This window comes from Balaenoptera borealis (assembly GCF_965194805.1).
Source record: "Balaenoptera borealis genome assembly, chromosome: 1".
Taxonomy (NCBI): domain Eukaryota; kingdom Metazoa; phylum Chordata; class Mammalia; order Artiodactyla; family Balaenopteridae; genus Balaenoptera; species Balaenoptera borealis.
Genome location: NC_138860.1, coordinates 91,620,127 through 91,648,008, shown reverse-complemented (window position 1 = coordinate 91,648,008; position 27,882 = coordinate 91,620,127). Strand labels below are relative to the sequence as shown.

Genomic DNA, 27,882 nt, shown 5'->3' with positions numbered 1-27,882 from the left:
CCCAGCTCACCTAACTCGGAAGAGATTGCCCTCTCTCATACAGTGGGATCTGGCTGTGCCTGCACTAAGCCCAGAAACCTCCCTTTGATGATTTCTCCATAAGTTTTTAATGGCCACTCTCACCGTCACGTGTAAGTTTTTCATCGGTTACCTTATCTAGCCCTCACCACAACCTTCTGAGCTAAACTGAGCCAGCAGAATTGCTGCCCCTCCTCCACCTCACCATCCCAGACTCGATGAAACTGAGGCTCACAGAAGGACTTTGAGGAGAACACAGCTAGCAAGCGGGAAAAGTTAGAACTCACTTTAAACCTGGGTCTTCCAGCTCGACTTCCAGCATACCACCACTTCTTTCACCTTCTCTATTGAGTTGTTCACGCAACCAGCATTTACTGCGTTCTTGCTGTTTGTGGGAGAGTTACATGGACTTCCAGCCACTGTGGACCCTTCTCAGGGCCTAGGCCAGCTGGTGTCTCCATCCTGTTCTTCTCAGGTGCTGGCCCTCAGTCTCTTTTTCCCCTACTCTGCGGCCAGCACCGTCTTCTTGCGCCCTGGGCTCGTGTCCCCAAGCCTAGCAGCTGAGAAGCACTCTGTTTCACTGCTTCTTCTGTCACAAACTCACAGGTCCCGCTGGCGTTCTAGCTCAGCAACCCTGAGAAATAAACACGGGGAAGAAGGCTACAAAAATAAAAAGCAGAGAAAAGCAATATGTGCCCTAAGAAATCTTATAGTTTCCTAGCTCTTGTTGGTCTTAATCCCCAACTTTCTTGCTGGAAAGTATTCCGAAACCCTGAGAGCCTCTAGCTTTCCTGGCTTATTTCTGAAGGCAAAGCTTCTCAATTTTGTCCCCTCCCCTTATTCTCTTAAGTAGACCCCTTTATCAGGAACATAGTGGCAAACAGGAAAGCTGATGTTTGTCGAGGATCTCCTCGGGGCCAGGCACTGCCCTATATGCTGGACACACATCACTTCATCTGACTCACAATAAGCTTGAGAATGAAGTCTCTGTCCTCTTTCACAAACGTGGAAACTGAGTCTCACAGGCAGGAACTGCATGCCTAGATCTGTATAACTAGTATGCGTGGGCCGGCTCTGTTTGGCACAAATCTCTCTTCTCTGTAATCACGTGATTATACGACTAGTGACATACATAGACATAGTGTATCCCTTCTCTCAGAGGCATTTACGGGCCCCCCCAGCCACCCCCCCGCCGGGGGGGACTTCCAGGCTGAACGACTCTCATTTCAGGTATCCAGACTTCACACAGGAACTGTCTCTGTGGGTTGATTCTGTCCTGCCTGCTGTGTGGGTGGGAAACACCAAAGGAAAAGAAAGCTCCGTTCTTGCCTCAGAGGAGATAACACCTGGCAGAGGACTTGGCGCTCAGAGATGGGGGTCTCCCTGCGTGGAATATGCGTCGGCGGCTGATTGCAAGAGGCTGCCTTTGGGAGAAGACCCACTCGCTGCCTGGCAGTGAAAATGGCTGCGGATTGATGCCGATTCTGATGTGACCACCCAGATACACAGCCAAGCTGAATATCAACAGCACCAGGCTGCAAACACACACACACACACACACACACACACACGGTGTGGCCTTTCTGATCCTCACTGAAGCCACAGCATACTCAGTTTTTAGTATAAAATGCAACCTGCTTACCTCCTTTTTCGTGTTTCTCACCTGAGCTTGTGGGAAGGTATAACGAGGGCACAAGCAGAGGTACCAAAGAGAGGAGATGGATGTTAAGTAGGAAGGCGAGGCTGGACTTAGTGATTCCTAAGTTGAGGGAGCACACGAGGGCTGGGAGGCAAAGATGACCCTGAGGTCTCAGTAGGAAACAGACAGTGTCCCAGAAGCTGGGCATTAGGCTGCTGACTTGGACAAGGGGGACAGACACACCCCAGAACCTCCCTGAGCTCAAGACCCTCAGCTGAAATGCAGAGAGGAGACCAGATCGCTTCCTGAATTTCCTGCTGCTCTAAAATCTGACAATTCAGGACATTTGGTTGGGCGTGAACTGCTGCGGCGTGAACACAACCTGATTCTCTCTCGAGCGCGTTACCTTGACACGACTTGAGGGAGGCAGGAGTGAGGACCAAAGGTATTTCAGTAGTCAGGGATAGGAACTGGTCCTAGAGCGAGATCTCTGGAAACGTCTTCTTCCGCCCCCTCCTCCTCTGCTTCTTACTCCCTTCCCTCTTAGACTATTTCCCCAGGAGTATTAGTTTGGGTAGGAAGAGTCAATGAAGACAGAACAAGAGACAGCCCCTAGAGGGCAGTGAGGATGGAGCGGGAAAATTTGGAATGAGTCATCGGCGGATTTTCCCTGGAAGCTCACATACAGGAAGGCAGGAACTGTACCCACCCTCAGTACTGGGAGCTTTTACCTAAGTGGGAGGCCCACTTAGAATTAAAAAGAAATCAATTGAAAAGCAATATATATTCAATTCGGAGACGTTAGAATAGCAGCAACAACCAAGGACAACAGAACAATAGCCATTATCCCACACGCAGAGACCAACACCCTGGTGGACATCCTTCCAAAAGACACACACCCAGCACACACTTTTTGAGAAACAAAAATGGGATTACGTTGTTTATCGTGACCTTTTTTTTTTCCATATTCAGTTTTTGCCCATATCATGATTTGTTTAACAGATTTCCTCCTTTCAAATGTTTAAATCATCTGCAATTTTGACTTATAAAAAATGCTACAAGATATAAACTTTTAGCCAAGTCTTGTAAGTCTTTCATTATTTTCTTAAGACAAAATCATTCTTGTGGACTTGCTTGGTCAAAATATGAATATTTTTGATGCTTCTGATTCACACTGACAAACTGCCCACCAGAAACTCTACACCTGTTTGCATTTCTACTGTCGATATTCAAGAATGTCTGTTTTTACCATCATTAACACTGTATAGTTTAATTATTTAAAAAAAGATGAAAAATGCATCTATGTTAAAATTTACATTGCTTTATTGATAAATTGACTACATGTTCATAGGCTTATTCAGTTGTATTTCTTTTTTTGTGAATTGTCCCTTTGACAACCTTAACCAAATTTAATATCAAGGTGTTTTTTCTACATTTTCTTTCTACATTTACATAAAAAATTTAATTTTAATTTTCTACATTTACATAAAAAATTTAAATTTAAATTTAAAATTAAATATTAACCTTTGTTATATATCTTGCAAATAATTTGCCCCTTTTGGTACTTTGTCTTTTAATGTTTTTTAGGGCTTTTTATGTACAAAATTTTTAAATTTTACATAGATTTATCGATCCCTTTCTTTTTCAGTTTCTGCCCTTGAAGTCCTGCCCATTCGTCATTCAGAATTAAGAAAGATGTGAGAGGAGCAGGAATAACGTTTTAAAAAGAACAGAAAGCTGCTCTCCACTTGCTCCATGAGAGCCTAGGAAAACTATCAGGAAAGCTGAAGCAGGTAACACCATGGCCGTCACCACACCGTCTGGACCAGACCTTGAGAGGCTGGAGTTGGCAGTTGGCCAGTGAGTTAGCCACTTACAAGCAAGGAAGCTAGATGATAATTGCTTCTCAGGATCTGCATATACTTTTGAGAAAACATGTGTCTTAAGCACCCTCTATCAAAAAAACTTTTTATTACAAAATTAATGTATTCATTATCAAAATTTCTAACTTCACAGAAGTTGATAAAGTAAAAAGTAAAAGTTTCCTTTCTTCCGCTTCCAAATTTTAGTCCTGAAAGGGGAAACACTGTTAAAAGTTTGGCATGAGTCCTTACAGACTTTTTCCTATGCATACACTATTACATGTGATATAATATAATATAATAATGATATATTATAATATATTCTTACTTTTAGGGCTACTTCATTCTATTTTAACTGTTATTCAATATTTCATAGTATGAATATACCATAATTTTAGTTGTTTGAACATTTTTATTACAAAAAAACACTATAACAAACATCCTTGAACAGGATTTTTGCACATTCATGCAAGTATTTGTGAAGGATAGATTTCTCACATTAAAATTACTAGGTAAAAAATATATATATTTTAAAGTTCAGTGAAAATTTCCAAATTCCACCCCATGGGAGGTATGGCTTTATATACTCCCTCTAATATTATATGAAGGTGCCTGATTCTCCCTACATTCGTGCCAATAATGTAAATCACTATCTTTTCTAACTTTGCCAGTCTGATTGTGAAAATGGTGTTTTATGGCTATAATATATATATATATATATATATATATATATAACATTAGATGGCTTCTCATACATTTATTGACATTTTTTTCTATAAAGTATTTCCTCTATAAACTGCTCATTTATATCCTTTGCTCATTTTAAAAACTGAATTTCATTTGTCTTTTTGATTGATAGGAATAATTTATATACTTTGGATATTAATAATTTTTCATATATATTGCAAATTTTTCTGTCATGTCTTTTCATTTTGTTCATCATCTCTTTGCCTATACTTCAGTGTTACATTTTTACATAGTTGTGTCCATCTTTTCTTTATTAATACTTTTGGAACCTATAGCATATGTAGGTAGGCCTTCCATACTCAAAGGCATGAAAATATCCTCTATACTGGTTTTTTGTAGCACTGTGTAATACTTTTAACATTTAAAAATGTAATCCAACTGCGTTCTATTTTTGTGGATGATGTGAATTAGGGATTTGCCACACAATCGTGAGGTAAATATTCTATTCAGGCTTCCTTTTGCCCAGTGGTTGAGATCCATTGTTTTGACTTACTTTCATTTCCTGGGCAACTTTCTGAGACAGGACATCCATAGTTGCACCTAAAGTTGAAACAGAAAACAAGCACAATTTTTAAGATTTTTGCTCACTGTATCCTAAAGAATCATAAGGCTAGAATTTTACATTGGAAATCTGTAACTGGGTGTTCCTCTCTCTATAGCTGGGTCTCTCTGTGCCCCTTTTTCTGGCTGTGTTCATCAGTGCATCTCTGTTTCTCTCCCTGTCTCACACATTTCTCTCCTCTTTCTTTCTCCTGGTCCTCTAGCACTTCTCTTTTTTCTCCTTATCTCTTCCTTTCCTTAACCATCTACAGTGTTAACCATCTTAAATGTTTCTTGGATGATTTGTTCTGGTTGTTTAATAGCATTTCATAGTCTCAATGCATTTTTCTTTGTTTTGGAACAATTTTTTATTTACCTATCTGTGAATTTCAACATAGTTATAAAATGTATGCTAGGCTTCCCTGGTGGCGCAGTGTTTGAGAGTCTGCCTGCCAATGCAGGGGACATAGGTTCGAGCTCTGGTCTGGGAAGATCCCACATGCCGCGGAGCAACTAGGCCCGTGAGCCACAACTACTGAGCCTGCGCGTCTGGAGCCTGTGCTCCGCAACAAGAGAGGCCGCGACAGTGAGAGGCCCGCGCACCGCGATGAAGAGTGGCCCCCGCTCGCCACAACTAGAGAAAGCCCTCGCACAGAAACGAAGACCCAACACAGCCAAAAATAAATAAATAAAAAATTAATTAATAAATACAAAAATTTTTTAAAAATGTATGCTAAACATAAGATTTGGGGATTTCAAGCATTTACAGCTGAGACTCAATTTATATTTGTTTCTTTTTATCACATAAACAGTCTTAGAACATTTAAAATGCCTTTTGAGAAAGAGAAAAAATTCCACTTTCATAATTATTTAGTATGTATACATTTTCCAGTATTTGTAATCATGGAATAAATGATTGTATTCTACTAACTATTCGCTTATAAACATTTACCTATATTTCTATGTGGTCCTGTTAGGGACATTACAGCAGAACGGATAGAAGATGGGCCGTATGGTTGGATTTGGCTCCTTGTTAACTAAAGGGTGATCCTGAGTGATTTATTTAGCCTCTTAGTTCCTTTTCTCTTCGATGGGAATACTAAAACCCACCCAAGGTTGTTGTGAGGATTAAAATGTTATAAGAAGATACACACTCATAAATATACCTGCTTTGGCAAAGGAGCACATCAGCCAGGTTTTGTATGTGTGTGCGCGTGCGTGCACGCGTGTGTGTGTGTGTGTGTGTGTGTGTGTGTCTGTTTTCTATGTCACTGTAAAGAAGCAAAAAGGAGAGGCACGTGGTTAAGCTCTCAGGCAGTGCATTCCACTGGTGTTATTTCAGTTCCTTTTAAAAGAAGAGCTCAGAGTCACAAGAAGGAAACTAACCCCAAAGATGAGACTTACGTGTAAAATCTTAGCCAGCTTCCTTCTGATTTTCGCTGTTTCCACCAAAGGTAAGTTGGTGCGTGGGTCTCCACTGTCACCATTAGAAGCTTCTTTGGCAACCCTGAAGTGAGTGCAAGAATCAGAGAAGTCACAGCCCAGCTTTCCTCGGCAGTGAGCTACCTCAGTAACTTCCTTGCTTTTTGTAGGTGAGGTCTCTGAAAATACTAAAGTCATCTGGGGTCGTCTGGATCATGACATCAACCTGGACATTCCTGGTTTCCAAATGAATGATGGGATAGCAGACACACGATGGGACAAAAACAAAATCAAGATCGCACAATTAAAACAAGACAAGCCACCTTACCAGATAACGGACACGTATGTGATGTTAAAAAATGGAACTCTGAAAATTAAAGCTCTGAAGAGAAATGATAGCGATGTCTACACAGTATCTGTATATGATTCGAATGGAAAAAACATATTGGAGAAAGCATTTGATTTGAAGATTCAAGGTAAGTCTTTGTCCCCTAAATTCCTCCATCTCAGTATGGGTGCTATTTAGCAAGGTGAGGAATAGCATTTATGAAATGTCCCCAGCCCTGACCTTGGCCTTGGGGGAGCCCTAAAGGAAATCGAATGCATCCCTCCTGCCTCGATGCAGGCTCCAGTCCTGTGAGAGAGATTGAATCCACAGCTAATAGACCCTCAAGTCTACATACGTCAAACTCTCTCTTCAGAGGCTTTGGGGATTCAGGGTTGAGTGAAGGATCTGGATTAAGATCCTGCGTTAATCAAGAGGAGGGGAACAGGTGGGGAGAAGAAAAAGGTGGCCGTTCCAGGTGGATGGTGAAGGGCAAGCTAGGTATGAGACTGGGAAGGGGAGGCGGACTGGAGGACAGTGGGTCTTCCATCCAGAGAGACACTTTCAAGCCAGGATGTCCTGAAGGAGTAATTGTAAGGCAGAAAAGGGCTGGAAATGATGAATTTAAGGATGAACAGCCCTTGTTTCTAATCAGCTCAACATTGGCATGATCAACGGTGGAAGATGATATTTGCTGATATCTGTAGAAAATACACAAGGTGTGGCTTTGTATGTCTATGCGTGTACTGGGAGGGTGGTAGTAGCTATTGAAGATGGAAGCGTGAAGCCCAGCTAGGAAGCTGCTGCTTTAATCCAAGTGAAGTAGGGAGGGGCTGGTCTGTGAGACTCAATTCAGGTTTCACATTGAAATCAACTGAGGTGCTATTCAAGTTACCAGTGCTAAGTCCCATCCCAGACCAATTTAATCAGAGTTTCTTGGTTCAGGGCCTGGGCATCGTAGGTGCTAAACTCCCCAGGTGATTTTAATGAGCAGCCAAAGCTGATAACTAGTGGCCTAGACTAAAGGGTGCCTATAAAATGCCTAAAGAACGATTACACTGGGGGTCATGTGTGGAGAAAGGATGAACAAAGTGGCTTGAGTTCGGGAGAGAGGGAAGAGAAAGTGCAATAGAATGGAAGTGACAATGAAGTCACAAGTCCAGGGGTCACTTGGCTGGGTGTGGATAAAAGTGAGAAGAGGAAGCTGTACTTAGCTTGGAGAGGAAGACAGGAACCCCAGCATGAGCACAAGCCAGAGATTCAGTGAACAAATAAGCATTTCTGTGCTTCGCACAGGAAACGCTGCCAAAGGAAGGGCCCCCTCCTTCTACCTAGAGTCACCATCCAGCCCTGTTCTTGAGCACTGGGACCTGGTAGCAGCCCCCCTCCAACAGTCACAGACACTGTCAGCCCCTCTGCAAATGACAACTTTCCATACCTAGACCTGCACCAGAACGGACAGTACATTCCAGAAATGGGGTGAGACAGAATGGAGCCAGCAGGGACCTCTGCTTGTGGGCTCTGGGAACCACAGATATCATGACTCCTGCCAGCATGGGCTTGAGTGTCCTGTTTTGAACTTGAGCTTCACATTCGTGTTTCCTTTAGTACTGCAGTGGTAATAATGGCTACCAGTGAGATGTCACGTGCTTTGCTACGTGATCTTATTTAAGGTTCCCAACAATCCTGAGAGGTAGCTGTTATTATCCCCTTACTATCTATAAGGTAACAGAAGTGGCTTGACAGGAACAAAGTCAGGATCCAAACCCAAGGCTAGTTTTAGCCAGGATGGAGACATTCCCCCACCCACCACCCCAAACAGCTTTATTGTGGTATAATTCACATACCATAAAATTCACCCATTTGAAATGTATGATTCCATGGCTTGTAGTATATTTACAGAGTTGTACAACCATTACCACAATCAATTTTAGAATGCTTTCATGACCTCAAAAATAAACCTTCACTCCTTGGCCAAAAGACACAGATCTTTGCATGACACAACAGCCATCTCATTGTGTTTGTGTGTGTGTGTGTGAATGTCACACAGCATGTCAATTTGTGGGTCCAGTCACCATTTCCTGCCACATGACCTTGGGCAAATTCTCTGTCTGCTCTGAGTCTGATTTTCATAATAATAACTCTATCGGCTATTCAGTGGGACAAGGCTTCAGGGAGACAACTAAGCATAGGTGCCTTGGGCACCTGGGACACAATACCTGCTTCCTCAGTGCTCGTGCTCTCCCCATCTCTTTGTTCCTCCATGCTTCTCAGTCTCCAACCTTGGTACCCACGTCTCCTTAAGGAGGGGGCTGCTGCTGCCAGCTGAGGAACCAGTGGAAGGCCCCTTAAAAGCAGATGCTAGTGGAGAAGGAGTTTGTCCTAGCAACCTGGAATCAAAGAGTCTCATCTGTGAGACGTGCCCCACAGGATCCAACCATGCCTCTTGTATGAAAGTATCTTACAGAGAGGATGTATGCAAAGATATAACTTCGACTGGATGGCCATTTCTGGGTGGTTCATATCAGTGAAATACTGGAAAGGATCTTAAAGTCCCCAGCAGTTAGGAACTTATTAATTAAATCAAGAATAGATCATTTAGGGCTTCCCTGGTGGCGCAGTGGTTGAGAATCTGCCTGCCAATGCAGGGGACATGGGTTCGAGCCCTGGTCTGGGAAGATCCCACATGCCGCGGAGCAACTGGGCCCGTGAGCCACAATTACTGAGCCTGCGCGTCTGGAGCCTGTGCTCTACAACAAGAGAGGCCGCGATAGTGAGAGGCCCGCGCACCGCGATGAAGAGTGGCCCCCACTTGCCGCAACTAGAGAAAGCCCTCGCACAGAAACGAAGACCCAACACAGCCATAAATAAATAAATAAATAGATGTCAGGAGCTCTTAAAAAAAAAAAGAATAGGTCATTTAAAAAGATGATGAAAGTGTATATTTATTGGTGTTCCTAAAATAATTTCATAATAGATCATTAAAGGAAAACAGGCAGACTAAAAAAAAATCTATGATCCAGTTTTAGTTTTTAGAACACTATTCATATGTGGTATGCATGGCATAGAAAACATTTGTTAAAGGGATGCATCGAAACATTAATAATTATTGACTCTGGGTAGTAGAATTGCAAGTGGTTTTTAATCTTCTTGAAACTTTTTTGGTATTTTATCAATTTTTACAGTGATGCGATTTACTCTTATAAATAAAAAAAGAGTATTTCCATTTTGAAAACACAAGCAAACTCCTTGACTCAACCCCTAGCGTATGCACTGACCCTGTCTTGTTGTATGGTGATGTTTTTCCATCCTCTTCATTCTGGGTCACACCAAATCCCTGGATGGGAAAAAAAAAAACCCTTAATTTCTGCCTGCCTATATTTTGGGACAGAAATGAAATTTGGTGAGAAAGTTCGTGGGGAAGACATTATTGTCTGGGAGGGAGGAAATCATAAAAAAAAAAAAAAAAGCTATCCATCTGCATAATGAACGGAAAGATGCTGAGAGAGGAAAGTGGCAAGTCTGAGGAAAGAGAGGGAAGGACGAGAAAAAGGGCAGAAGTTGGTCACACGGCTCACAAGTGGTGGAGTAGGATTTGGACCCGGCCCAACTGACGCCAAGGCCAGGGCTTTTTCTTTCATGATGCAGCCTTCGAATATTGTCATGTCAGAAAAGGAGAGGCAGGGCGTGTATGATTATGATTATAACAACTACCACCAATATTGTCAGTACCTGTCAGTGTGCCAGGGCTTTGTCACATGTCATCCCTGCTGTGACAGGTGGGGAATGTCTTTCTTATCCTTCTCTCGTGGATGAGGTCCAGTGAGGTACAGCAGCTCTGGGAAAGCTGAAGGCGCTCCCTCCCTCCAGAGTTTGAACTGTACACCTGGCCCCCTGCTCCCAGGACCTGCTGCTTCATTTGTGACCAAGGCCCCAGGCTACACATGTACCAGTCCTCCAGGGTCAAGTTCGCAGCTGCTCTTAAAACATTGCCCCCACCCCGCTATCCCTCACAGGCTCCTGAACGTATGGGGATCAGGATATGGTAAACCTCTTACCCGTACTACTGAACTTGGATCTGGAAGGGTGAGCTCCTCTCCTGATTTGCCATTTATTAGTGGGTGCCCTTGGACTGTCCATTTAACCTCTCAGAGCCTTGGGCACTTCATCTGTAAACAAGAAGAAAAACATCTGCCTCTCTGTTTGTTAGGGTGAAATGATATCATATATGTGAAAACATTTTAAGATATAAAACAGCACATAAGCATGTGATATGATGTATTTTTTACTGATATAATGTATCTATAAATATCAGAAATAAATTTGTTCTGAATGTGCTGTATAAATAAAATGAAATAGAAATGATTTTGGGGGCTTCCCTGGTGGCGCAGTGGTTGAGAGTCTGCCTGCTAATGCAGGGGACACAGGTTCGAGCCCTGGTCTGGGAAGATCCCACATGCCGCGGAGCAACTAGGCCCGTGAGCCACAACTACTGAGCCTGCGCGTCTGGAGCCTGTGCTCTGCAACAAGAGAGGCCACGATAGTGAGAGGCCCGCACACCGCGATGAAGAGTGGCCCCCGCTCGCCGCAACTAGAGAAAGCCCTCGCACAGAAACGAAGACCCAACACAGCCAAAAATAAATAAATAAATTAATTAATTAATTAATTAATTCGGAAAAAAAAAAGAAATAAGTTTTGAAAATTGCTAAGGGTCTTTGAAATTTTTTCTGGTCCCAAACTAACTCAATTTCCCCTCTCTAAATACCTATGTCTTTTACAATCAGTAAATGGCCTAATATGAATTGGATCTTTCTTTTCTTTTCAGAGGTGGTCTCGAAACCTGTAATTTCCTGGAGTTGTACCAACAGAACCCTGATCTGCGAGGTAGCAAAAGGAAGTGACCTTAAATTAAAACTGTTTTTAAATGAGACCCGTATCAAAGAAAGTCATCAGAAGGTCATCACACACAAGTGGAACAGCAAATGGACTGCATCATTCAACTGCGTGGCGAGTAACAATGTCAGTGACCAAAAGAGCACGGTGACCATCAGCTGTTCAGGTGCGTGGTGGGCACTGGTCAGACACCCCAAGTTCACTTCACAAACACAGCCTTTGAGGCCCACAGCAGAGGACCGCTCCAGGGCCTGGGGGCTTGGGCTGCGAGACAGCCCTGGCTCAGGATGAGGACCGAAAACATACCTCTTTTCCCCGGAAATCTTCAAGGGAAGTCTTAGAGGAGAGAGGAGGTAGTGCTCTATGGTTGCCCATCTTGGGAGTCTTCTCAGGGAGCGTGGTATAACCTCAGGCAATGAAAAAGATTCTCTTCTAGGCGAAAGAATTGCCGAGTAGAAGAGATAAAAGGAGCTGTAACGGTGATCTCACACAGACCGCCACTTCCCAGAGGGGCAAGCTGACTTGCCCACGATCCCTCGGCTAGCCAGTGAGCATGATTGTGGCTCTTAGGGCAATAATAGGGAGCAAAAAAGATTCCTTTCTGGAGGGGAGATGGCTGGCACCTCCTATCAGGGGCAGAGGCAGAAGGGCTGTAGAAACCCTGGGAGTTAGAGGCTTGTGGGGAGGGAGAGCTCGAGGCCAGGGAAGACCATGAACACAGGTGGGCAATGCTCTTACTGCCTCAGAGCAGACAGCCCAGCACCAGAAAGTTCTGAAACTTCAAGAGTCTAAGTTCTTTCCTGGACCGCCAGCTTGATGTGACCCCTAGAAGTAATTTTTTTTTTTTAATAAATGTATTTATTTTAGGCTGTGTTGGGTCTTCGTTGCTGCATGCGGGCCTTCTCTAGTTGTGGCGAGCGGGGGCTACTCTTTGTTGCAGTGCGCAGGCTTCTCATTGCAGTGGCTTCTCTCATTGTGGAGCACGGGCTCTAGGTGCACGGGCTTCAGTAGTTGTGGCACGAGGGCTCAGTAGTTGTGGCTCACGGGCGCTAGAGCGCAGGCTCAGTAGTTGTGGCGCATGGGCCCAGTTGCTCCGCGGCACGTGGGATCTTCCCGGACCAGGGATCAAACCCGTGTCCCCTGCATTGGCAGGCGGGTTCTTAACCACTGTGCCACCAGGGAAGCCCCTAGAAGTAATTTTTGAAACGTGGCCTGCTCTGGGAGCCAGGGGTCTTGACTTCTAGTTTGGGCCTGTCCAAATATATAGGGATGACCTGGACAGAGTTCTTCTCCTTTCTGGGCTTCAGCCTCCTGGTGCACAAAGAAGATGAGCCCTGTGATCCCCAAGAGTCTACTCATCTGATACTCTGGGATTCTCTTTCCACTGTTGTCTAGTCAACCCCCTGACAAGAAACTGAGCACAAAAGATAGTTATTTGGCCAGAGACCCTGAGTTTCTATAGTGAGTATGGCTGGTCAGTGACCCTAGGAAGCAGCCCTGAGCTGGTGTGAAGTCAGAAGTGAGACTTTTTAATATACATTTTGAATTAGTTATCAGTTGCTGCGTAACAAACAACCCCATATTTAGTGGCTTAAAACACAAGCAGTTATTATCTCACAGTTTCTGTGGGACATGGATCTGGGAGGGACTTAACTGGATGTTTCTGGCTCAGAGTCTTTCATGAAGCTATAATCAAGACACAGGCAGGAGCTGAAGTCATGTCAGTCAGGTGCAAGCACTACTGGGGGAGCATGCATGTCCAAGTTCACTCACGGGGGTGGCATTGGGCTGCCCCACAATATGGCAGCTACTTCCCTCAGAGCAGCCTAAGAAAGAGCAACAACAAGCGCCCAAGACAAAAGCTGTGGTCTTTTTGTACTTGATCTCAGGAGTGATAGATGTCCCATCACTGCTGCGGTATTCTATTCATTAGGAGCCTCTCAGTAAGTCCAGCCCACATTGAATCAGAAGGGGTCTCACATCAGTGGGAATGCCAGGAGGCAGGGCTCAACGGGGACCATCCTAGAGTCTGCCAGTCACACGCTCAGACCAGCGTCGCTTCACCTCCTATGAAGTCTATGTCTGCCCACCAGCCGTCCCTCCGTGCCCCCCATCACTAAGGCACAGTGAGTGAAGTCGCCCCTCCTCGACTTCACAAGCTCTTATCCCCTTTTAGGAGGCTCTTGATTAGAGTTGCCAGATTTAGCAAATAAAAAGAGACAGTATAAATGTGTTCCAAGTGTTGCGTGGGACATACTTATACTAAAAACTATTCGTTGTTTATTTCAAATTTAACTGGGCATCCGGTGTTTTATCTGGCAACCCTACTCCATGCTTATTTTAACTAGATCCCACCAGTATAAAAATGTGTGTGCATGAGGGATGGAGCGAGGGAAGAAGGGCTTTGGGGGAAGCTGAGGTTTGAAGACTGGAGCATTCCTGTCCCTTACTCTGTGGTACAGAGTGGGAGCCAGTTTGGGAAAGGGCCACTGGAGAGATGGGAGGAGTACCTAGGGGGAGACTGGGGAGGAAAGGGCTGCTCTTGAGGACCCTAAAATGGATCTGGATGTTTCGTCCTAAAAGGTCAAGGCAGAGAGGAGCAATGATAGGATTAACCACTTGGCTCAGAAAAGAATGAGCATGTACTTAAAACCAAAACAGTAGGAGGAAGGAGCAGGTTTGGACACACAAGAAGGACTCCACCACATAAACTCGCAGGCACATTATCTCCAAGAGGGAGTGCAGGAAGGAGCGTGGCTGGATTTAGTGACTGCGAGGACGTAGCTTTGAATGACAGAGCCACAGCTGCCTCTGAGACAGGCTGGAACATTCCCCGCAGAAAGCACCCAGAGGCTGTGCTGGACAAATCTGTGAACAGACTGTGTAAGGCGCTCCTACATTCCCAAGCGTGCCCAGATAGGGGCGTGCTTGCCCTGCCTGAGGACTCTGAGAAGACAAGCTAGTGGCTTCATGGTTTAGCCCCTGCTCCCCAACTGGTCCTAGGCCCACGCCCCCCCACCCCCCCCAACCCAGGTCAGACCCTGGGAAGTCCTTGGCTCAGCCCAAGGTGGACTCCAATAGCCCTGGCCCTTCCTCCAAGCAGGCAGAGCCTAAAGGACCCACCTAACTTTCCCGGTCCAATTTCACAGCAGGTTAGGATTATGCTTGCTTTCCTAACGGAAGCCCCTTCATCCACAGAGCATAGAGAGGCTGTGCAACCGGCAGGCAAAGAATGGGTCAGAGAGAGACTTAGGAAAGAAAGCAAGGATTAACAAACCACTGCAGTCTGAAAACCTGTTTAGTTTCGTTTCTGAGCCTCCGGCTTGCTCCTGGGGCCCATCCTGGGCTTCATGTACAATAGTATCTTCCCAGGAATGTTTGGCTAGAGAAGGGTTTCCTTGTTTTCCAAGGTTTCCTTGGTTTCCTGAGCTCCATTTGTTCTCCAGATGTACGAGTCCCCTGACCCCTGGCCCCAGCTGCTGCCTCTGTGACTGCTGTTGACTCACAAAGGGGCAGATGGTCCAGCATCCCTCCCAGGAAATAGCTCCCAGAAGCACCGGTGCACAGAACTGTAGTCAGAGCAGACCTTCGTCTTTGTGTGTAGTTTTACAGTTTACAAAGCACTTTCACATCCATTATCTGATTGACTTCCAGCAGCCGCCTGTGATGTAAGTTCCTTATCTCCATTTTTTAAAGACAGGAACAGGCTCAGAGAGGTGGAGTAACTTGCCAAAAGTCACACAGCTCTTGCCTAGAAGAACCTGCACTCAAACCCATTTCTCTTAACACAGTCGTTGTTATCCTCATTGCATGACAGCAGCTGAAGGTCTGTGAGCTGGAGATCAAGTCCACTGCTGCTGCTAACTCGCTGTGTGTTTGAGTTTCTCTCACAGGCCAGGGAAAGTCTGGGACGGGGTGCTGCCTCTGAGGTCAGAGAACTGGGTTGGACACTTGAAACATGTATCCTGTCTTTAGAAACTTTCTGGCCAAGAGGGTGAGAAAAAATCATGACGTGGGAGGACAGCCAGAGATGAAGCTGGAAAAACAGTGCAGAAACATGGAGATGAGGGGCTGCTTAAAGGAACCACTCAGGAATGGATACGGTGTGGCCTCAGGCAACTCATCCTCCCTCTCTGGGCCTTGTCTGTGAAACTAGAGATTACCCTAGATCTTCTCTAAACTCTTTCTCAGATCTAAACTTCCGTGACATTCTCCTTGATAGGGGACAGTGCTTGGTACATGAAGAATCAGGCATTTGTGGTTCAGGAGAGCAGTTCTCCAAGGAGCGTTCTGAGAGGGCTTATCCTGGACCCTGCACCCGCTCAGGTATTGACCCAGTTCACCAGCCTCCATGAGCTTGTCTTCCCTGAGGCTGAAAAGTCCCACCAAGCTCTTTTATCTGAAAGATAGGAGGCAGGAGTCCTCAAGTCCTTGGCCAGAGCAACGAAATGGCCCCTCTTCCCAGGACCCTCCCATCCATCCCACGTCTGTTCCTCTTGCAGAGAAAGGTCTGGATATCTATCTCATCATCGGCATTTGCGGAGGAGGCACCATCTTCCTGGTCTTCGTGGCGCTACTCGTTTTCTACATTAGCAAGAGGAAAAAACAGAGGAGAAAGAGAAATGGTAAGCTCCCTCTCTTCTGTCCCACCGCAGGTCTGGGTGAAATCCCCGTGGAAACAACTCATGGGTCTGGCACTTAGAGTCTGGAAAGAAGATAATGGAGATGGGTAGTTTCAGAATGTCAGGGCTGTAACCGGCAGTTACAGTTTGTTCCGTTTTGTGGTTAGCTTGATTTTTGAAAAACAAATTCTCAGGGGTAACAATGTGGGAGCTTTGAGAAGCTCCATCCAGGCCGGCCTCATTGGAATCCACCACCTGAGGCTGACTGGGTATAAAGCTGTGTGGACATATGTTGAATGAGCCACATATATCTATGTGGGTAGAAAGATAAGCTTCGAAACACCGTTTCTATGAACAAACATCTTGTCTTCTCCTGAGGGTGTGGCCAAGGTGGGTTCAAGACCAAGCTCCTAGGAACACAGGTAACATTTCAGGACATCACAGGGACTCCCAGGAACACACTTGTTCTAAAACTGGATGTTTATATCCCCTTTCCCATTCACTGTTCCAAGGGGAGGGGTTAGGGCTGTGAGCGTTTCTTCCTTGAATCAGGCCTGTCTGACAACTCACCTAGAATGAGAAAGTTATGCTCATAAGTGAGGAGATGGCTCAAGGAGCGTCCAGGCCACTCCAAGCAGTGTGGGTGAATTACAGCAGAACTGGGTGAAAGGCAGATCTAACGGAGAGACGCATCCAGAGGCAGGTAGGGACTAATGTCCTCTCTGACTACTCAGAGCTTATTACAAGGGCTCTAACCCTGCCATGCTCTAGGGCATGATCCCTGGGATGACTCAGAGGCAGGGCTGGGATCTGAGTGCCCTCTCTGCTCCCTGGAGACCCAGGCACAAAACCATCTAAAGTCCTGGGCTCTAAAGCCCTAGGCTCTCCCTCTATCTTTCTGGTGGGCATTTCTGTCTCCCCTACCCCACCAAGGCCTGGAATCTCTAGAGGGTAGAGGTGGCTTCTGCTTCCTCATCGTATCCCCCAGAGCAGCTAGCGTGACATCTTGTACACAGGAGGGACACTCAATAAATTGTTACATTGATCTTGATTGTATCTTGCCAAGAAAACTCTTCAGAGGTTTTATTGTTGCAGATGAGGAGCTGGAGATAAGAGGGAAGAGAGTGACCCCTGAGGAAAGGGGCTTGAAGCCCCACCAAATTCCAGGCTCAACTCCTCAAAATCCAGCCATGTCCCAAACTCCTCCAATACCTGGTCATCGTTCCCAAGCACCCGCTCGTCGTCCCAGGCCTCCTGGCCCCCGTGTCCAGCACCAGCAGAAGAAGAGGCCTCCTCCTACCCTGGGCAAACAAGTTCACCAGCAAAAAGGCCCTCCCCTCCCCAAGCCTCGAGTTCAAACGAAACCTCCCTGTGAGGCTGAGGAAAACTCATAACTGTCTCCTGACGCAGCTGTCCTCTTCCTCTAACTAAAAGAGATTAAAAACCGTCCTTTCCCATAAAAGGCACTGTGGAATTTCTCCACTCCAGGTGTGCACGCCCACATTTCCATCAAGTGTGCTCTACAAGCAGACCATGATCACCTCCCCAGCCCAGGAGCCACAGCCATGTCTGTATCTTCCAACTCAGCCATGTGGTCTGACGTCTGGAGTCTCTGGCCTCCTCACAGAGCTCCACCTCACCAGGAAGGGAAAAACAATAAAGGTGCACACATTAGGATGATGGGTGATCGGGCGCAGAATCCTAGAGCTCTCCTGCCCTTCCTCTCAGAGCACGTGCAGGTGTCAGATGTCAAGCAGTCACTGTGGCCATGTCTTGCTGCAAGCAGCTTCCTGCTTGAGAGACCCTTGGTTTTCTTAGGTGGACACTTGCTCACTGTATCGGGAGTACAAGTGAAACAAAAGCCTTGACTTGACCCCAGCATCTACTCGTTGTAGAAAGGAGTCCAGCATCCAGATGCTGAATGAGAAAGAGGCTAGTGGGTGGGGTGTGACAGCAGGACCAAATTTGGCCATCCCAATTCAACTGGGCCACCTTAATCCCCACCAGCACAACCAGAATCCACTCCCCAGGTCTCAGCTGCAAAGCTGGACCCACAGCCTATTGGTAGATTTATACAATGAATTGAAATCTCTGTGCACAAACTTCAACAAGAGACACCAGAAAACATAATCTCATTTTGGGTTTCACTTCCTTGACTCTTCAGACATGGTCACCATGATCTGTAGAACCATCCTCGAAAAGAGGGAAATCCATGAATACTGAAGGTGCCATGAGCCTACCAGACGACATGTAAAAGGGCAGGCTAAGAGACAACTTGGCTGAAGCAAATCCCAAGTCTTAAGGGACCATTATTAAAAGTTCAGGCCCCACCCCCAGCTAGCAGTCATGCTAGCTGTACTTTGAGGGAAGTGGGAGAGAAAAGAACAGTTTACAGTTAAGGTTCTAAAACAATAGGTGGTGAGAAGCCACCTGCTTTGAAATGTTGGTACCATGTTGTTTGTGGTCCCATCCGCCCACCTTCTCCCAGCTTCTTAGACTTGCTAAACCTTGTCAGGCTCTGGCAGGAAGCTCTGAGGTTTAAACCACAAAGTCTATGTACATTCAGGACTTCCTGTGAGAGCTCACGGAGGGTTGAACTGCTCTTTTCTCTGAACCTGAGCGTCCATTGTTTTAGCACCCAGAGTTAATTATTAAGAATAATGATGAATGGAAGCCCATAGCTTCCTGAAATTCAAACATGAAATCCAGTCAAGTAACAGTCATCACAAGATCAACCTAGGAAGAGAAATGAAGGTCTTAGCACTGCCCCCTTTCTCCTTCCTCATTGCAGTCCTGAGCTATTCCATCGGCCATCCTGCCAGAATGGCTCCTATCCCATTCCCTTCCTGAAGCCCTCCCTGGCCTTGCCAGCCCGCGCTGTGCCTTTCTCCTGAAATCTTGTGGCATTATATACCATACAGAACATGTATTGCCTCTAACTATTCAATCCTTCATCATTTATTCATTCAACAAACATTTACTGAACTTCTACTACATACCAGGCTCTGTGCTAGGTACTAGGAACACAGAGGTGTACATGGCATCTTTGCTTTCAAGACGCTCACTGTCTAGTTGGGGGAGGGGTAGACTAATTACAGGATAAATGTAACCCTGTGATAAGTATAGGTCAGAGGCCAATACAGGAGCCCAGAGGAAGGACTTGGAATCTGGATTGAGTGGTGGGACTGGGGTGACACAGAAGGCTTCCTGGAGGAGGTGGCATTTGAACTGAGTTTAGTAGAACTGGTGAAGCAGAGGTGCAGAATTACCCATGCAAAGGGAGCAGCAAGGGCAAGCTCATGCCGACTACCTGTTTATATAAATGTGTTATTCCTTTTTCAACTACTATGTTTCATCAATTTGAAGATACCATTGATTTTTTTTAAATTAATTAATTAATTTATTTATTTATTTTTGGCTGTGTTGGGTCTTCGTTTCTGCGCGAGGGCTTTCTCTAGTTGGGGCAAGTGGGGGCCACTCTTCATGGCGATGCGCGGGCCTCTCACTATCGCGGCCTCTCTTGTTGCGGAGCACAGGCTCCAGACGCACAGGCTCAGTAGTTGTGGCCCACAGGCCTTGTTGCTCCGTGGCATGTGGGATCCTCCCAGACCAGGGCTCGAACCCGTGTCCCCTGCATTGGCAGGCAGACTCTCAACCACTGCGCCACCGGGGAATCCCCCGATACCATTAATTTTTAACTGGCACCATTATTTACATACCATAAGAAAGAAAAAACACTCTCAATCACACTGTAACAAATGCTAAGATACAATCAATTTTAGGCCCAACCCCATTCCTGAGGTGTCAAAATGTGAAAAAAAAAGTGCATTTTAGAAGCAATGAAATGCATGGTTAATAAGCCTCTTGAGGATGTTGACCATTTCTCAGCATTGCCCGTACCACTTTACTGAAAATTTCACTGGCCAGTTGACTCAATGGGTGAGTACAGTCTTGATGAAAGGAAGGGAAGTAAACATCCGTGGCATCTACACATGGAAGATACACTCCCTGGCTTGCTGGAATCTCCACCGTGAGACGGAAAACACAGGCCTCACTCAAGATTTGTGCTGCAGTCACCCCTGCTGAGGTTGTGTGATCTCCCACTGAGCCTGTCCCACAGTGTGGACTTTCTGAGAAGTGGTCAGGCCAGCTGCAGAATAGCTTGCTGAGCTTGTGAGAAAAAAAAAAAAAATTGATGATTCAGTAGCTTAGGTTGGGGCCCGAGGCTCTGTTATTTTTAACGATAACAATTCTGAGTGGTTTTCAAGTGGGGAACCACAGGTCTGGTGGTCCAATACTGGTCCTCCAATTATTAATCTTCAGTGACTTGTCAAACCTGAGGACTTTATAGATAATACAGCATTGTAAGAAAAACAGCGACAGTCCAGTTAAACAATCCTCTGCGGGTAACGTCCACTACAATGAATTCATCCTGGTTGGAAGATATATTTAGGTAATTTGAGACACTGGAACACCCTAGAGTGTCCCATGAAGATGGAAAATTCCGGTCTTTTTGATATCCTCCCTGCTCTCCCTAAAAGCAGTCTGATCCTAGCAACTGGGTCAGCCTTGCTCCAAGGGGACCTTGGCTGCAGACTAGCGATTTCATCTCAGTCTTCCTTCTGCCGTCTCTAGGGTGAGCTCGCCTGGGCTGGTTGGGCTGCAGCCATACGGTTCCTCAAGCTCACCCATGTGTTCCCCACCACAGGACCATTGCACGTGCTGACCCCGCTGCCCACACTCCTCACCTGGCTCTTCACCTGTCCACACTCTTCTTTCAGGACCCAAACTGAGAGTCATGAAAGAGGCCCTTCCTGACCCCTGAACTCTGCTGTGACATGAACCTTGTGAGACCATCTCATCTCTGTGTCTCATTCTGTGGTCCTCTAGTTCAAAGGAGGACGAGGCCCACAGGTACTGCAGCCAGAAGGTTCTGACTCTCTCTCACTGGCTTTGAAAGCTTGAATAATTTACTCAGCCTCTTTGAACCTTGGTTTCCTCATCTGTAAAATGGGGATGACACCTCACAGGGTTAAAGTGAGGATTAACTAGAAATAATGTCTGTAATTGTAACTGAGATGCCCTGGTGTACAGCAGAAATCTGACAACTCTGAGCTTTCTTTCTGGCTTGATACCTGAGAATGAATACCCTGGATAGCAGATACAAATGGTCCAGTATCGGAAAGAGACACAACCCATTTTAAATTAATAAATAAGCACTCTGTAAGGTGACTTAGTGTGCTGTGAGTTTGAGTCACCTGAGTTAGTTTCCTAACATCTGGCCACATGGGACAAATTGATAAAATCCAAAGCCAGATATATTAAAAGCAAAGAACAGACCTGTGAGGCAGCCCCACAAAGCCTGGATTGAGCCACCCGCCTGCTGACAGCTCCCAGGCCCCATAAGCAGGGCCACCCTGATGACACATTTGGACATCACTCCACAAGGTGGAGGTTGAAAACCACAGGAAGGTGGTTTATTCACAGCAATACAGAGCAGGGGCAGGGGTGGCAGGGGAAGTTCGGGTCTTTCTGATAGCCTGCCTCTGATAGGGTGTGAGATCTATACCCACTGGTCAGGGCCGGCATCGGGAAGGTGCTTACAGCAGATGTTGGGAGGGACAATCAATTTCATGGATTTTAGCAAACAGTCAAGCAGTCCCGGAGGTCCCACATGAACTGGTGCCGCAGAGCCCAGCCACATGGACTGGGGAAGCAAAACCTGGATTGCAGGGAGCTGTCTTCAGGGAGAGAACAGGGCAGGGGTAACAGTAAAGCAGGGGAGTTCCTAGTTAAGGGTAGCAGCTTAACTCATGTGTCAGCCTTTACTCCCTTCTGAAACCCAACAAAGATAACATTAAACTTAACAACAATAAAAGACACAAACTACAAGGACGAAGAGAACAGAGGGAAAAAAAACAAAAAACAGTAGCACAATTAAAACCAGAGGGATTAAATACAAGTTCTCTACTGAATGTTGAGACTGAGCTCTTACCCCACCCAGCTTGCAGAAATCAGGCAGAGTATTCATGATATTTTCAGGCAGGATATTGGGAAAGATTTATCAGCTAAAGAAAAATCTCACCTAAAAAGACCTAATGACACTGACAACCAAGGTTTCCCAGTAAAACCACCCAGCTAGTCGTTAAACCCCTCCTGCTCACAGAGGTTTTGGTCTTTACTCTTCCTCCATCTCCAAATACGGTCACATTGGGGATTAGGGCTGCAATATATAAATTTTGGTGGAAATAATTTAGTCCATAACAGTGTTGAAGTGCTAGTGTTCCTAAGGGCAAGAAGGCTCTATGTGTCCTATGGAAAAAACCCATGTGTCAGATAAGCTTCTTTGAAGCATGAGTTATAGTACTGTTGGCCGTGAGTTCAATGTTAATGCATCAGCAATGTATACTAAATTAGGTGTCTTTAAACAGAAACACACATAAAACAAGGTTCAAGTTTCTGTATTGATCAGTTGATAAAAATGTGTGACCAGAGGCTTCCAGGAACCTAACCCTGTATTCCCCCTGGGAGCATAGTTCAGTATTTGCTAAGTCAGTGTTCATGGTGGCTTTAGAGAACACAACCACTATGCATAATGAGAACTGACTGTATATGCATTTGTTTTTTCTTCTGGCACTGCCTTCAGATTAGCTGCCCTCACTCTCTCTGCTACCGCCAAGCTGCTGGGACTCTTGCCCAGGATTGCTGTGGTGATGAGGCAGCCCAGACAGGGAGGAGAGAGCAGGGATGGTTTAAAAGCTCTCCGCTCGCCTACCCTCTTCTGCCCCAGGCTGTGGACATCCATCCCCTCAGGTCCCCTTGCTCACACTCCCACTCACCAAGAGCCTTCGGTCTTCTCAGAGGGTCCTCAGTTTTGTTTTGTTTTGTTTTGTTTTATAATTCTTTATTTTATTTATTTATTTTTGGCTGTGTTGGGTCTTCATTTCTGTGCAAGGGCTTTCTCTAGTTGTGGCAGGCAGGGGCCACTCTTCATCGCGGTGCGCGGGCCTCTCACTATCGCGGCCTCTCTTGTTGTGGAGCACAGGCTCCAGACGCGCAGGCTCAGTAGTTGTGGCTCACGGGCCTAGTTGCTCCGCGGCCTGTGGGATCTTCCCAGACCAGGGCTCGAACCCATGTCCCCTGCATTGGCAGGCAGATTCTCAACCACTGCGCCACCAAGGAAGCCCCCATGGGTCCTCAGTTTTATGTTAGTTTTTCATATCCATGCTTTTTTTCCCTCCAGTAGTTCTGTAGTTTGCCAAGAGTTAATTTTGGAGGAAGGGACCAGCAGCACAATCTGGTTCATTGGCTTGTCAGAAACTCGATCAGGGAGGATATTAGTAATGCGATGTAAGAACAACCAAGTGGAAATATCAAATGTGAAAAATATAGTAGTGGAAGCAAAAGACATAAGAGCTGGGATAAGTAGCAAGATAGATACAGTGAAAGAATGAATTAAGGAGCTGTAAAATAATCCTGAAGACTTATTCCAGAAGGCAGGGGAAAATATAAAGAGATTTTAAAAAGTAAAAGAAATACTAAGAGATATGAGGGATAAAAATACCAACATTCAGATAACAGGGATCTCACAGAAGAAAAAATAAAAAAAAACATAGGGAAGAAAATGAAGGCTATGATGTGGAGCCAAACAGAAGAGATAGGAACCCCCAAATTAGACACATTGCTATGAATTAAAATCACTGACGACTAAGAAAATTCTGAAATGTTTTCAGAGAGAGAAAGAAGCTCACATACAAAAAAACAGGCATCAGATTTACATTATACTTCTCAGTAGCAACACTGGATGCAAGAAGATTAAAAAGCAATACTATTTTTAAAGTGTTGTACATAGAATTTTATATTCAGCCAAATTGACATTGAAATGTGAGGACATAATAGAAAGTATTCTGGATATTTTCTGACATACAAAACCTCAGAAACTATGCTATACATAGACTCATTTTGAAAAACCCTTGGAAGAAATATTCAAAAAAGAGGAAAATGAATCCAACAGATGCTGAGGAGAAATGTAGAGTTAGGGTGATCAAATAACCTAGCAAAACTGTTGTGTAAAAAGAAAAAAAAATGTGAAGGTTACAGAAGAAAAGCAAAGGGAAAACTATATTCATAAGAATCCAGAACTAAAATTTGATCTAGGCTATATCAGTTTCGTGTGTATGTGTGTGTGTGGTTTTCGTTGTGTGTATTATGTGTGGGACAGGGGAAGCAGAGTCCAAATAGGTGAGACAACCTGTTAAACTACCTGCCTTGTCAGGGAGAGGAAATAGATATTGATACATTTAATAAGTCAGGAAGAAGAAATAGTCAAATATGTATCTTAAGGTAAGGGTAACCACTATAAGAACAAAAATTAAATATGTTCTTTTAAACCAGCAGAAGAAAATCACATCTACTCAGTGAAGAGTAAGAAGGTTAAACAGAAAAAAAAAAAAAAACATATCAGTAATGGTAATGGAAACTACAAAATAAGATGGCAGAAACAAGTCCTAATATAGAGTGGTTATGATAAATGTATATAGATTAAGTCACAAATCAAAAGGCAGAGCATCTCAAATTGGACGTTTTGAAAGATCCAACAATATATTGTTTACAGAGGACACATTTACAAGAAAAGAATATAGAAAGGCTGAAAATAAAAAGATATCAAGCAAAAAAGATGAGACAACAGTCTTAATACCTGACAAAAGAAAATTCCAGGGACAAGGGAGGAAATCATATGTTGGTAGAAACAATAATAGAGCAAACACATATGCACCTGAGAATATTACCTCAAAAAATATAAAATGACAACTGATAGAGCTTGATAAGAAAGAGCCAAATTAATAATCTTAGTTGGAAGTTTTAACATTAAAAAATTATATAGGAGAAAACTGAGCCTTCAGAAATGAATAGGTTAAACAGAGAAAAAAATAAGCCATGATGTAGAAGATCTGAATATTTCAATCAATAAAGCTCAATTTATCTATACCCAATAGGGTACATATTCTTTTTGAGTACACATAAAAGAGTTTAAAAACTTAATCACATACTAGGCCACAAAGGAAATTACAAGAAAGTCTAAAGAATGACTACTATTCAGATTACCTTTTTCAATTATAATGAATTAAATTGGAAAATTTTTTAAAAAATGATAGTGAAAAGAGTGCTTCACTGGCAGCGCAGTGGTTAAGAATCTGCCTGCCAATGCAGGGGACACGGGTTTGAGCCCTGGTCTGGGAAGAGCCCACATGCCATGGAGCAACTAAGCCCGTGATCCACAACTACTGAGCCCATGTGCCACAACTACTGAAGCCTGTGTGCCTAGAGCCCGTGCTCTGCAACCAGAGAAACCACCACAATGAGAAGCACACACACCGCAACAAAGAGTAGCCCCCGCTCGCCGCAGCTAGAGAAAGCCCACGCGCAGCAACGAAGACCCAATGCAGGCAAGAATAAATAAATAAATAAATAAATAACTTTATTTAAAAAATTAGTGAAAAGAAATCTACGTCAGATTACTAGAAAACATTACTTTTCTGGAAATACATTATTTCTAGAAAAATAGAAAACATATAATTAAGTAATTCTTGGGTTAATAATAAAATCACCAAAGAAGTAAATATAGAAAACCAAATGATAATGAAAGTACTACATGTTAAAATTTGACGACTACATCTACAGCAGTACGTATTGAGAAACAAATATGTAGTTTTAAATACATTTATCAAGATATAAGACAGGTTGAAAACAAGCAAAGGATAATATTCAGGAAGATGGGAAAAGAATAAGCAAAGAAACAGAAAGAAAAGAATAATAATAAAGGTGGAACAGATATCAATGAAATCGCAAATCACAACAACAAAACTAGAGAGTATTAATAAAATCCTAAACTAGTGTTTTAGAAAGACTAATAAGATAGACCTGTGGTGAGACTACTTAAGGAAAAAGAGAGAGGTTGAAGATTCAAATAAGAAAAAAATTACAGAATGTAAATGAGGGGATAACTACAGATGCAACAGAAATTTAAAAATTCATAGAAGAGCATTATGAATAACTAGCTATACACTAATATATTTTTAACACTAAGGAAATTTGCTATATTTCTTGAAAAATTTAAAAAGCAAAATTGGCACAAGAAGAGGCACAAAACGGGAATAAACTATGAGGTGTTAAAGAAAGTGATATATTATCAGAGATCTACCTTTTAAAATATCTCCAGTGCATTTTACAGGTGACTTTCATGAAATGTCCATGGAGCACTAATTTCTATCTTATACAAGTAATTTCAGAAAATAGAGAAAGAGTGAAAACTGCCCAGTTCAATTTATGAGGTTAATATAATCCTGATTCTAAAACTGAATAAGAACAATGTAAAAAGGAAAGTATGAGTTCTTTCCACTTATGAATGTAGATTTTTAAAATCCTAGATAAAATATTAACAAAAAAAGCCAACATTATATTTTTAAAAATACATCATGATCAAGTAGTGTTCATCCAACAAATTCAGGGAAACATCAACATAAAAATAATCTATCAATAAAATTACAAAATAGCTGAAAGGAGAAAAATCATGATTATATTACTGTACAAACAAACAACATTTGATTAAAAGTCTTAGCCTACTAAGAATAAAAGATCCAGCCATGGTTGCTAATTGGTCCCCTTCTAATGATAACAGTTGACCTGGATAGCATGGTTGCCAAGGTAAAGACTACATTTCCCATCCACCCTCAGCTACTAGATGTGGCCAAGTATTTAGGCTCTAGTCAAAGGGGAGCGTTCTGAGCCATCTGGCAGTGCGGAGTCAAATCAAGAATTCATAAAACATTTGACCTGACAAATCTATTCCTGGGTGTATATATCTTAGAGAAATACCTGTACAAGCCCCTTGTATCTGTTCTTACAAAGAATTATAGGTAATCTAGAAGGTGACCAAGAGAATGGATAAGCATATTTTGGTGCTTGTGTAGAATTTTATGCAATTAGAAACAACAAGTTGAATGAGTACACAGCAACAAGGAGACATCTTAAAAACAGTACTGCTAACGAATTATTTTTGTCAGGGGGAGCAATTATAAAGAGATAGATGAGAGAGTTCTTCATGGTGATGGAACAGTTCAGTATTTACAGATTCATTACATAGATCTGTACATGGAACCCAAATGCACAGAGCTACACACACATATATACATACATACACTCAGAGTTCATGTGAAAACCAGATAAAATCTGTGATTTAGTCAACAGGATTGTACCAATATCTATTTCCTGGTTTTGATATTGTAACACTGTTATATAAGATGTCATCATTGAAGAAATCTGGGTGAAGAATTTATTGGACTCTAGATACTATTTTTGCAACTTCCTATGAATCTATAATTATTTTACCATTAAAAAAAAAAAAAACTAGAAGGAAACTTGGGTGGGTAAGTCTGTTGACTATTCCAGAACAATGAGACATTTTTGCAGATAATTACAAGACTAAAGGAGAAATAAAGGCAGGCTAGCAAGAACCTTCCATACAAATACTATGCAATCAGAGTCTGGAAGCAACTGCAGAATTAAGGGCAAAGATGTCAGGATGTCATTAGATCTTTGCTCTTCTGTTGTAATTTCATTTCCTGACCAAGAATATTACGATATACTTGTGTGGCAGGAGGTTGTTATTTAGCTCATAGGTATGAGACTGTGGAGAACTTGGTGCTCAGGCATGAACGCTCTGCTCTATTACAGTAGTGAATAAATCCTAATCTTAAAAAAAAGTTGTAAAATACCAGTGCTGCTTAAGAGCCATCTTATTTCCATGTCCTCTAA

General features: G+C 43.8%; 1 protein-coding gene across 2 annotated transcripts; it reads left to right on the top strand.

Moving 5' to 3' along the window:
* Window positions 1-6,038: 6,038 nt before the first annotated feature.
* CD2 (CD2 molecule) lies at window positions 6,039-26,889 on the top strand. 2 transcript variants are annotated; one of them, XM_082369619.1, is made up of 6 exons: window positions 6,039-6,260; window positions 6,399-6,704; window positions 11,379-11,612; window positions 15,669-15,772; window positions 15,949-16,071; window positions 17,164-17,298. In XM_082369619.1, exons 1-6 carry the CDS (start codon window positions 6,200-6,202, stop codon window positions 17,179-17,181), a joined length of 846 nt encoding a protein of 281 aa, XP_082225745.1. In that variant the 5' UTR covers window positions 6,039-6,199; the 3' UTR covers window positions 17,182-17,298. The 2 variants fall into 2 exon arrangements, with proteins under 2 accessions (XP_082225745.1, XP_082225744.1); XM_082369618.1 differs by lacking the exon at window positions 15,669-15,772 and having other exon boundaries at window positions 17,164-26,889.
* Window positions 26,890-27,882: the final 993 nt, after the last annotated feature.

Excerpts from the sequence above, each read along its gene's own strand:
- CD2 (XM_082369618.1), top strand. The coding sequence starts at position 6,200 with ATGAGACTTACGTGTAAAATCTTAGCCAGCTTCCTTCTGATTTTCGCT. Across the intron at positions 11,613-15,948 it reads GGTGACCATCAGCTGTTCAG|AGAAAGGTCTGGATATCTAT; the intron begins GTGCGTGGTGGG and ends TTCCTCTTGCAG. Across the intron at positions 16,072-17,163 it reads ACAGAGGAGAAAGAGAAATG|ATGAGGAGCTGGAGATAAGA; the intron begins GTAAGCTCCCTC and ends TTATTGTTGCAG.